Source organism: Squalius cephalus (assembly GCF_949319135.1).
Source record: "Squalius cephalus genome assembly, chromosome: 16".
Classification (NCBI taxonomy): domain Eukaryota; kingdom Metazoa; phylum Chordata; class Actinopteri; order Cypriniformes; family Leuciscidae; genus Squalius; species Squalius cephalus.
In genome coordinates, this window is record NC_137137.1 from 31,685,523 (window position 1) to 31,698,473 (window position 12,951).

Sequence of the window (12,951 nt, forward strand, 5' to 3'; positions counted from 1 at the left end):
ATTTTCAACTGTAAATGTTTGACTAATTGCAGCTGATAGAGCTGTACTGTATTTTACTTTCTTTTATTGACAGAAGAATAAAGACAATGAATTATGACAATTTTCTTCTAAATTCCTGTGGAGTAACGATCACGGCTCTTCCTGACAGTGTGTATGAAGACTGGCTGATTGAGAATGATGTTTGAGCCGTTGATGTTCATCTGTTGTTTACAAACTGGTTCAATCCCAATCCCAATCCCTGGATCACAGTTTTACCCCTCACTGTGTCCAAACCCAGATCCCTCCAATGTGTACTGACATCCCTTTGGATGAAAAAGACTAAAGTCTTTTTAAAGTCTTCCCCTTGACCTGGTAAAGCTATATAAACACATCAGACAAACAGTGGACGTCCAAAACCAGTTTACTGTAAGGGTGCATGACAACTAAACGACAGCAAACACATAACACTTCAATTTGAGAAATGAAAAGAAGAAATATGCACATTTTGAAAATAAGGCTATGGTCCAGAGTTTTAGAGAAAATGTTTTCGGTTATTTCAAAAGCAAAGCAGGACTGTAATAACATGCTCTAAGTTTTCATTTATTTGTTAGATGTTTTATCCAAAATGAACATTTTCTATTACATTTTAACCCTGGGATTGGAACCCATGACAATGGTGAGCAACATCACCTCTGTGAAGGCACATTTAATAATCCAATTATCTGTATATCATTTGCAATAGTATTCAAAATATCAACGTCAAAACGAACCAATAATTTTCTATTTATATAATCAAAGCTCTTACAGTTTAAAAAACACTTCATTATATATTGATTGTCAGTATGTGATTAAAATGTGTGAATTAATTAATTGGCCCTGAAACTATTGGCAACTTTTCCAAACAGTGCATTATGAATTATGGCTGTAAGACTATTGGGAAATGCAACAAAAAATAACATTAACAAAACGGTCTTTCCTTCATTAGCGAATACAATGGGCACAAACACAGGTCAGTCACAAAAAGAAAAGATGTTTCAGAAGCGTCAGTAGAGGGAGGCAGAGTATCGTTTAAATGCATGTGAACAGCATCATGTTAAAGTTCCTATATTTATCCAGGATAACCACCGGCATATCAGTCATCAACAGTTTAATATAAATGTTGATTCTCTGCACGATTCCAGTGTTGCACTATATTGTAAAGATGCTTTAAAAAATGCATAAGTAGTGTGTGACTCTATAACTCTTATCGTATAGAAAACTAGGCTTTAGCTTATTAGCATTTAAATATTCATTTGGCCTCTGGTGGATGGAAAATCTGAAAGATAAACATGCAAATGACCTGTTAGAACTTCAATGATCAATCGTTGGTCAGTTGTAGAGACTAAAGGCAAAAATGAACTAAGACAAAAAAAACAAAACATTTAGGAAGTTTGCTGATGGCTTCATCTGTCAACAAAATACTCAGAATAAGACTTCATTATCAATAAAAAGTAACAAACAGAAAAAGAAATAAATAAATGTTGCCGTGACGACTTTAAAATCACACAGTTTTCAGTCTCAGTCATCGGCCACGATGGACAGCGCTCGCAACTCATTGAGCTTGGCCTCGTTCTCTAGTTTTCTCTGGTCATCTGTCAGCCCGCCCTGGTCAATCTGATCCGTCAGTTCAGTGAAGATCTTGTGCATCTCCGTAAAATAGGCCACCTGGGAGAAAACAACGAGAAAGAGAGCTCAAGTACAATACAACAATACACACATTCCCAGTATTACTTTTTTTTTTTTCCCCACTCGTGTCAAACAGGAGTTTGTTTGTTTGTTTTTACCTGCCAATTTCTGATTTGAGTGTTCAGAAATCACAGTAACAAATGCTAATTTGGAACAAAGTGATTCTCTATGAACCTGTTGCTTAACACTTAATGCCACAACACATAATGATGTGCATATAATTGGTCATTTTGATGTATTTTATTATTCTTAGTTGCTAAGGGAATGATGGGAAAAGTAGTTTTGTCGTACAAGCCCGTCATCTCATAAATAAGCCAATTATCAATTGTCTTTGTAACGATTCTTCAACAACAGTACACAAAATGTGTGATCAATACCACCTAGAATCTGACCTGATTCACGATGACACGCCCCTAAAAGTCAAAGCCACGCCCCTTCGGATTGACTCCCCCTTTGAGTCGGAAAATCAGACTCAATAAAACCCCCACGTTTTCCACGGATAATTACGACATAGTGATGCTAGAGACACAAGCCCTGTCCAAACTACACTACAGAATCACTGCATTTCTGAGGCCATTTCTAGGCTTAATTTGTGTTTGCAACTTTGTGCAAATCTAAATAAAGAACTTGGCTTTTTCAAACAAGGGATATTCTTCACTCCCGCTCATACAAGACAACCAAAAATCATCCAGAGATTACGCTCATGGGTCTGTGGGTAGCAGGTGACCCTGATCTTCTCTGATCGGTGTGTGAGCGAGCGAGTGTCGGCTGAAAGCTTTCTTGACACGTCCCGCCCCTGCTCTTCCCCCGGCCCGTGAGTCAGGGGTCCCGCGAGAGACGCTTTGATGATTAATAGCCTTTAATCACATTACAAGACTCCAGGAGGAGTGGGCCGCCATTGAAAGCGCTGGGAAATACAGCTGCTCGGCTCTCAAACCTACACACAGCACATTTATTCAAGCTGCTTACTGTATGAGCGTTTAAAAACCAATCCACGTCTACAATAGCCTTAAAACCCAGTGAGAAAACAAATTCTCAAGACAATACGAGTGGTGTTTGCCAGCGCAAAACTCGCCATCAGGATGCTAGGGTGTTGCTATCTGAATGCTTGATAGGTGTCTTACTGGCCCACTTCTAAGTCTTACATTTTTTGGGAAAAAAATAAAAAAAAAAAAATTTAAAAAAATGAATGCAAGTCAATGGGGTCCAAAAGAGCATAACATTGGACCCCATTGACTTTTATTGTTTTGTCATTTTTGTTTTGTTCTTTTTCTGTACAAATTACAAAAGAAAACAAATACACAAAGATATATCTTTTTTAAATAACTTCTTTTGAGTTCCACAGTAGAAAGTCAATTATACACATTTTGGCCATTTTTTTCCCTTTAAGAGTTTGTTCCAATTATTGACCCTAAATCTGATGAGCAACAATAATAGCGATACTTCATTCAGCAATACCACTGTGAATGTCACTGAAATGCAGAGGCCATAAAAGCGGGAAACGGTCTTGTTTGCTAGTGATACGCGGCGGAATTTCGATTGATGAGTGTAACTCAACTCCACTGTTCACACAGGAGCCATTGAGTTCAGACACCCACGGATTGCAAAGACACTTTTGAGGGCTTTTGTAGGGCAGATGTATAAATGCGGCCCCAAACACTGTGATGAAGCACATCTCTTTTGAATAGATTGTGTAAACTGCCTCTGGGATTGCTCGAAATGACTTCAGACTCTAATCAAAGACTGGCCGTCAGTGGCGCTCTGTGATCTATGAGAGGCCAGTTCCTGCCCAGTGCTGAATGGAAGCGGATACTGGTCTGTCCTGTTTATGGTGGTCTCACCACATGAAGAGCGGAGAGGGGATCTGTTTGCCGTGCAGCACGTGGGGCTGGAAGGAAAACTAGTTCAGAGGAAAATCCGCCTTGGACCTGTCAGAGATCAATCAAAATGGCCAATGAATGATGCCGCCACACACAAGCTAAAGCGCAGGTACGGCAGCGTATTTATGTCTCGGCTTCAGACAGCACTCCCACGGACCGTTCATGAGCTGTAAGATACATGCTGCAAACGACAGCTTTCCCAAAACGACAAGCTCCAATCTGATTGGTTGCGGTTGCGCAGCTTTTGGCAGTCAAGGCGCAGGCGCCAGTTTGTGAGAACTAGGTTTCAAGGATTTTAGTTTGCGCGGATTTTGCCTTCGCAAGACTCGGTTTGCAGCAGTTAGTAGCAAGAAAACGTGACATCCCCAATAACTTGGCTGCTTTGATTCAGAGATATATCCATTAAACAATCGGTACTTATTACTTGCAGATGGAAGGATATTCTGACCGCAAAGTCAACACACGTTTCCGATCATCCCTTTGCTGCTGTATTGTTGAACTATTTGTGGAGACAGCTGTGCCATGATTTGAACAAGATACCACACCAATCTATTATTGTGGTTTCGTCGATTTAAGATTTACCGCCCTTTAAAAAAAACACATAAAAAAAAATCTAATTGTGGTTGGTCGATGAACATATCATCCAGACGGGCCCTTCCTGTTGAAGCGGGTGATTCTTGACCAGAACAAGCTTCAAAGGGGATTAGTATTTATACTTCTGTCACACAGATTAATATATTCTAAACACGCATCTAATTAACTAATTAAACACACACACTGTAATAACACTGTAAGCCACCGATGTCCCAAATTGAGTCCGGCTAAACATTATCTCAGAATACTCACTAGCCATGGACCAATCAGCTCGAGGTTGCCTACAGTATTGAGTGATAATAAGATGAGAAGGAAAACTGCTTTGGAATAGAAGTCCATTTGGAATAATTACTGCCTCTGTACAATAATCCATCCATCTCCAGCCCACTTTTCCTAGGTTGGAGGGATGCAAGAGCCTATACCTGCGTCTTGGGTCAAGGCCTGAAAAAAAAAAACCCATTGGATTCATGACCAGTCCATTGCATGGCTGAAGCCAAAAAGTCCACTAGGTAGCGCACATGTGCTGGATGGATACATCTGCGCTCACGGTCAATAAAGTATACTCCGAAGCACTTGATTGTGCAACAGATGGAGCGGATCACAGAAAATAAAGTAGTCCGGCCTTAACACACACACACACACACACACACAATTTAGTGTTTAAAATTCACCTGACCTCCATCTCTATGGATTTTGTGGGAAACCAGAGTTTCTGGGACTCAACTAGGACTGAGTCGGGACTTGAACCTGGGACCCTCTTGCTGTGAGGAAACATTGCTGCCCCCTTAGTTTGTAAAACTGCTGATACTATAATTTTACCCATGCAGTTAGTATCACAGAAATTACAGGTGACAAATATCACATGCTTTAGATGTATGATAGTTATCATTCTATTACAGCAATACAAATTTGGCCAACTTTGGCCAATGGATTGGGTCTCAAGCTTCTTTAGCATCTCGCTACAAGCATTATGTTCTAAAGATGTCAAGCTCAACTTTTAAAAGCTTTCTTGAGATCCTTGCATCTTCTTTCATTCCACCACACTGTGTCTAGCTCCTCAACCCTGCTCCTGGAGATACACCTTCCTACAGACTTCAGTTCCATCTCTGCTCCAACACACTTACCTGTATTTGTCAAGTGTTCCTGAATACCTTGATTAGCTTCTTCAGGTGTGTTGGATTGGGGTTGAGCTAAACTCCACAGGATGGTGGCTCTCCTATTCCTGGTCTAACGCACACACTCGGGTGAAAATGTGATGCTCCGCGGGGAGCAAGCTTTTGCTTAATGAAGACACAGTATACGTACTGTTAAATAGGTGGGGAAGATAAGATTTGTGAATATCATATTTTTTCCTATCATATATCTAAAGAGTTCCCACTTGTACAAGTGGTCAAGACTCAGAACTCAAAGCAGTGGCTTCTAGAAAATGTGCAAATTCAGCTCATCCCGTGGCCATCTTGGATGCACATGCGTGCATGTATCTCTCTTCAGGCCAAATTTCTATGAATCCTCTTCCCCTGATGTATGTGTGTGAATGACTCAGCAGGATGAGGGACTCTCAGAATGACTGGATGTTTGGTGAGTCAAACTGTGTCCACTCCAGGATTCCTGGAAACACAAACACACACACTGTCTAATCTGACGTCCATCAGATATGAAGGGAAGTAGCGTCTCTCACTGCACCTATAATAATACAGTCAGCAGTCTCAGAAGTCCACCTACACCGTGTGTCTGACAGAGACACCCTCCTCTTCCTCGTCACAGAGAGCTGCTGTCGGTGACGGTGTCTCGGAGTGTGTGGGTGTTGGAGGTATGGCACTCTGGGTTACAGAAAGCACTTGATGAATGAGACTCGGTCATTTGTTAGGTCTCTCTGCTGCCCATCTGTTAGCAAAAAGCTTGGGGAAAGACTGCATTTCAGGCCTGACCTAAGATCAGCTTAATACTACATTCATGTGTTCATTTATTTATAACCTTTATTTTTTCCAAAGCACCCACGTCAGGTTTTCAATAGAGCAAATGACAAAAGCGTAACGCCACAAAGTGTGGCTGCACAAAAACAATCACAAAAGACTGCCGTCTCCATAAAGTTGGGAATGGTTTTAGCTTAAAGGAAGTCTGATGTTGTTCCATCCATGACATTTACAAGCTGATGCAATTGTTGTTTACTAGTCTATACAAGTAGACCAGAAGACAAAATCAGCTTCTAGATGACTAGTCATAAACATGATAAACCTGTTATCAAATGGATAGTGGCACTTCTGGATGCTGATTGGTCAATACAACGCTCTCAAGTGATAATGTACAGTCAGCCGGTCATCAGAGTAAACTTAACTGATCAACCACTTTTTTTAGAACCGATAAAAGGTACAACATTATCATAGGGACAGAATTGATTGTTTCCTGTTTTGATCAGATAACACACAATCAGACATCTTATTACTTGACACACATTAAGAATCATCTCCTATATTAAGGAAATGTATAAACATTACTGGTGCAAATACCAGTAAATTGACTAGTGCAAAGTCCGCAAACCTCAGTAAATCGCGTTGCGTGAGTAATTAAAATATTCTCCTCCCATAAACTCTGCATCTGAAAGGGAAACTCCAACAAATGCTTATGCAAAAGTTGCTGTGTCCATGCCTTTTCAGAGCTAATTGTTCACTGCGTGTCTTCAGTAAATCCTGACAGTAGTTTTTTTTAAACGGCAGATTTACTAACGGCAAGCTGTTAGTAAATCTGGCCCTGTATGGGTAAATCTCACAAAACCAGCCAAGAACATTTTACAAATGTGAAATAATCTCATACTTATTACTGCAATATAGCAACACAAATCTTTCAATTACAGTAACATTTAAATAATGACAATAATAATATTTTTCTCATTACAGTACAGAGACATGAGAAAGGGCATCATTTTGATGAAAATGTTACAATGCAATTTATCTGTTTGATATCGCAGACCTAAATAGTGCATGTAGACAGCTGGGAGAGGCTATTTCTCAAGGCTATCAAGATGGCATTTTTGGGGATCATAGGGCACTGGATCAGGTCCTGACCGATCTCCACTGCCCGCTCAGCCCTGAGCCGTGAAGATTAGGGCTTTTAAATATGTGATTAACCCACCAAGAAAAGGCTGCTTGGACTATTCAGCTTTAACAGCAGGTCACAGTTAAGTTATTGTTGTAAAACACTGAGTGAAAATAGGTTATATCCACCGTACTTGGAGGATTCTCTTAACTCAGCAGGCAGAAGACAGCATAGATGATCCTCTAGGTTAAAACTTTCCTATTGTTTGTGTTTCTTAATGCTACTACTGATATCTCCTCTAATACACACACACACACAGATGTCCCAAAAAGCATTTGGACACTTGTATGAATGGCATTGCATTAGATTTCCTTATATATTATTATTATTATTATAAGTTAATTAATATAACTGTACAACTGGAAGAAAATATAATTGTATCTTTGGTACATGCACTTTAAATGTCATAGTTCATTCATTCATTATTCATTATCCACTATGCCAGCAATAGAGGGACTGTTCAACAAAACAAGCACACAAAACAAACACACAAAATAACAAATTGGGAGTGATATGAAGATCCTGAAGACATGACTGTGTGTGTGTGTGTGTGTGTGTGTGTGTGTGTGTGTGTGTGTGTGTGTGTGTGTGTGTGTCTGACTTGGCTTTACCTCTTTTACTACATTCATTAGATTCTAGTGTTTAGCTCTCTTACACACTTCCCTTAAAATAACACACACAGTCTGAGCTGTGGACATAAGGAGGCAGGATTGTGGGGGTTAATCACATTAGAGTGAAGGGGAAGTGTGTAGAGTGAGAGAGTGTGAGTGCAGCATAAAGGAGTGTTTCTGCTGTGTGTGTGTGTAACTCAGGGTTAATCACATTAGATCTGGGTGGAGGGAGCGTCAGCTTTAAAATGTACTACTGTGTGTGTGTCTGTGCGTGTGTGAGGGTGTTTCTTTAACTTGATTTTGATTGATTTAGATTTTTGGCTTTTGATTTTTATTAAAGGCAACAGTTTTATTTAGTTTTAAAAAACAGTTGTATTTAACTTTTTATTAAATGAATATCATAAAACTGTTTACCATGACTTGATAATTACATTTTTTACTACTCTTCATGTCTTTTATGTATAAATTTGGCTTAACCTTTGTCCCAGGTTCAGACTTGTAATTTTGTCAGTCTGAAAAGGGTCATCAAAATATGTAATTGTGTGCATTTAAGATATAGAAAAAGCTAGCTATGAAAATAGCCTTAGCAAGACAAAGGGTCTTATTTATACACATTTATACAGGGTTTAAACCCAACTTTGTTTCGCCCAATGGCAGATGAACTAAGAACATTTACTAGCCTTAACTATTTTATTATAGCCATGATACAGCATTGTGTATTATTTCCTAAAAATACATATTTATGTACAAATGCTAAATTTGCACAGGTCATTTTATGACATATATTGTCACATAATAAGCATTGAGACATTGTTATTGATCTTCTACTATCACACTTACATTCAATTTTAAGTCCAATTATAATGGTTAAACACATAATGACTTAGTTTTATGTGATTATTTTCCATCCTTGCTGGTTGATTTTGCTACTGTGCCTGAAAGTCTTCGAAATTCATTTATTGACCATATATTTTTGCATTTTAGAAGGGAAACGATGAGTTGCAGAAGGAAGAGCGGAGGGATGGATGAAGTCTGGGAGGACTGGGGAATGAGTTTTCGAGTTGTGAATATTAGAGATGTATGTACAAAGAAAACCATGCTTTCTATGATGTGATCCACATAACTGATTGGATGTATTTTAGTTTCGTGACTGAGCTGGGAACATTTGACGCTCACCTGAGCTCGTATCAGAGCCTCAAAGCTGGGCTGAAAGTAGTCGATGCGGCTGTTGTAGAACTTGGGCATCTCGTCCAATAGCTGCTTGTTCTTGGCTTCAAAGTCTTCCCTGACAGGCTTCAGTTCTTCCCTGGCCTAAAAGCAGAACACACACGTAATGCAGCAATGAATAAAACCAGGACTTGCCAATTATTCAAGCATGTGTGTCATTAGAATAACAACAACAAATACACACACACACACGTTCAAGGGTGTGGAGGTGGGGAAGAGTGATATTCATGATGCGATCACCAATCAGCACAGTGAAGGGAGGGGAGAGCGGCCTATAAGTGCTGATCTTTGCTAGGACTTGACCTTCTTTCTATATATGATACATGACGTGTGTAGATGTATGCACTTTATCAGTGCGTCTATCCTCTACGGCTCTGCTGAAGTCCTTCAGTGTGTGTGTGGGCGATGGGATGTACATGTATGTTGAAGTTTTCCAGGCATCCGTCTGTATCTGTTTGTGCACATACTGTCCTTCACATGTCAACATACACATGCACAATGACCCAGAAGTGTGCAACAAAAAGAACAAACAATTATTGCTTGCCTGTGTTCACTGGATCGTGTTACCGTGTGCGAATGTGTGTGTGTGTGTGTGTGTGCGCGAAACCCAATTATCCCGCAGCGTGTGTTGAGCGCAGCCTCTTGAAAAAGTGCAGCTGAGTTGAGAGGCTGTTTCTCTTGCGTGGGTGAGTTCGCTCGCATGTATACTTGTGCTCGGAATACTTCTGCACCCATCCAGCCCGGCTTCCTTCACTTGTTGCTGCGTGCTAAAAAAATCCCGCCAGAAGAGTACGAGAGTGGACAGATTATAATAAATCTGATGACTCTCAAGGTCCGGCACACTCGAGCACAAGCATCCATAAAATCTATAAAGACCAGATCAAAACTCATTATGATTTTTGTAATTCTGATGACCTTTGAGTCCCTGCTGAAGTCGGCATGAAATCAAAATTGACCCCATTCACGGTCACATTTTAGTTTAGGGTCCGATTCTCACGATTAACTATGACTTTTGCCTCAGTAAACTCCTAATTACTGTTTGTTAATAGTTAGTAAGGTAGTTGTTAAGTTGAGGTATTGGGTGGATGAAGGGATGTAGAATAAGGAATTAATATGTGCTTTATATGTACTAATAAACATCCAATATCCTAGTAATATGCATGCTAATAAAGAACTAGTTAATAGTAAGAATTGGACCATAAACTAAATTGTTACCCCATTCACTTTCTTAAAAAACATTTCTGGTCTTACTGGGAACAATATCTCATAAATATGCCATGCCACAGAAGTAAAATGAGTTTAAAGGTCTGATATCACCATTCTCTACTTAAAAAAAAAAAAAAAAAAAAAAAAAAGGATGAAGTGCTCTCTGGTCATTTATGTACTTAAATACTAAATACAACCGATAACTCAAACTATATATTACTGTATATAACCTTAAAATGGCAATAATAATAGTCTACTACAACAAAAATAGTGTTAGCTCAATATGTAGTATGTATTCAAAATATTTTTGTATTTTCAATCATTATTTGCCATATGTATACACCTTTTCGCTACATGTTTGTGGTGGACATGACTTTAACATATATAGCTTCTTGTACCCAGGGACCACCGCTCCAGAAATAATAGGCTACATATATTGCACTATGAATTTTAAGTGTGTCCCAATGTTAAGAATTTAAAATCTTGTCCCATTGAACATTTGTGCTGTAAATTCACACTCTGAGCAAACAAGCCTTAAGATGTGCAATTTATCCATATACAAGCCGTCAGAATAACCCTTGTGAAAATAAGCAAGAGTCTCTGGCCTATTAAGGTAGAATACAATGTGAAATTAACTGCATGGTCACATATGAAACACTCATTATAGTGGAAAGAAGGACACCCCAGTTCCAATCATCAGTTACACTATTTCAATGGTCAACATTAGTCATTCTACTAACTATAATTAACTTTAATGAGAGTAAGTTGAAGTTGATATGTAGTTGAAAAGTTACTTATAGTCAGTAGAATGTCTGTTTGGGAGCATCAAAACAAAGTGTTAGCAGATATTAAGCAGACAGTCTACTAATACTCTAATGACTGACTGTTGACGTAGTTGCAAAGAGACTTATAGTTAGCAGAATGTCTATGGTGGACCATCGAAATAAAAGTGTTTTACATTAAGCTTATTTACTCCTGAACATGCATAAGCATTAGCTGGATAAATCTGCAAAACACAAATTGATTTGCAGGTCAGATTTGATTGAATGTGTCTTTGTTACAGTATAATTAACTAAACAAATAAGCACTGATTTTAATAAACAACATGTACATACTATAAGGTTAGTGTTTGGTTTAGTATTAGTTGCTTGTAATTGGGCTTGTCAATGGCACTTATTTAATTTGATTCAATATTGATTCATTTTGGATTGATCAGGTACAGTGAATGTCAATTTATCTCAAGGAAAACAATATCTCTTAACTAATGCTGTAAAATATTTAGGGAGCCCTCATTACTATATTAAAGGTCAAACTTAACTTTTTTGTTATGCAAATATTTAAATTGCACATAAGGCAGTTTTTATAAGAACTTTAATGACATAATTAGGTTTCTACTGTAATTAGTTGTTTGAAATTGTGGCTTTCAGGATGGATTTATATAAATATTGAATAACAGGTAAAAGATAATGTAATATATTTATATATTTAGCAAAATGCTCCTCTCTAAAGTTCATTTTTGTAGCTAACTATCGAGTTTATGACCATTGAATGGCTTTCATGAGGTAAATGTGATATTTAAAAGCTGTTTTTTTTCGTCTTTCTGCGGTTGAAACCCTAACTGAGTGATTATGAGACGGGATACATTTCGGTATGTTGTACTGTATCTTTCAACATACCTTCATGTTTATTTCATGCTGTAACTAACAGTAAAGCAAAAGAGATTATCGGTTCATGTGAACCACTTGAACAGCGATCCGTCACATCACATTAAAGAGTGACAAAATGGGGTTCAAGAATTGATATCAGTTCCTCAAAATAAGAATTGATTAAAATCTAGATTTTCAACTCAGCCCTAGTTGTAATTGCGCACAATTAACTGAAATTACTATAGTAAATACATACAACATGCAACCGAACATGCATATAAATACATATAACATGCAAAGTGTTACTGATTTGAGCTAAAGAAACAAAATGATGGTACTATTGCGATCAGATTTTACTCCTGATTTGATCTTGACAATCAGCTTTGGAGAGTTTTATGTTTCCCCATTCAAACGGACAGGAGCTGTTTGCTTGATCTACATAGAAAACAGCAACCTGGGGCGTTACCAAGATGACCGCTGAGTGAACTCACATTAAAGGATTTTTGGTATTATTAGGAGATCAGTCACTCATTGAAAAATGAACGCCTGAAATTGCAACGCAGTCAGAAAGGAAGTTGGGTTGTACCTGATGGAGTTTGACCATGATGGGCCCCGTCTTCTCTTTTTCTTCATACTTCTCCACTTTAGACTGGAGTCTCTTATAATCTTGAAGAGCCTGTTCCCTGCGTTTTACTGCCATGTTCAGACTGGGAAACACACTGCTGTACCTGAGCGCACACACACAACACAGACAGAAGAGAAAATCTTCACATAACAGAAAAACAATCCTAGACAAATCATTAAGATGAATTACAAAAGGCTACAAACTGGTGTAAATCGCACTTAAAACCATTTGTAGATTGTCACATTCAATTCAGTTAGAAAAGATTTACACAGATATTTGCAATGTTTGCATTATGCCAAATGTCTTGTTTCAATGACGAGAACAATTATAGCTGTCAACCTCTAGAGAAATGTCCCCAAAAGATA

At 38.5% G+C, this 12,951-nt stretch overlaps 1 protein-coding gene across 1 annotated transcript in view; it reads right to left on the reverse strand.

Moving 5' to 3' along the window:
- Positions 1–315: 315 nt before the first annotated feature.
- The window catches only part of bin3 (bridging integrator 3), a 59,450-nt gene continuing 46,814 nt past the window's right edge, over positions 316–12,951 (reverse strand). The window contains exons 7-9 of the mRNA XM_079896231.1: positions 12,548–12,689; positions 9,059–9,193; positions 316–1,683 (exon numbers count right to left, since the gene is read on the reverse strand). Of these exons, the coding sequence (XP_079752357.1) occupies positions 1,537–1,683; positions 9,059–9,193; positions 12,548–12,689 (424 nt within the window). The 3' untranslated portion in view covers positions 316–1,536. The remainder of the gene's footprint in view (positions 1,684–9,058; positions 9,194–12,547; positions 12,690–12,951) is intronic.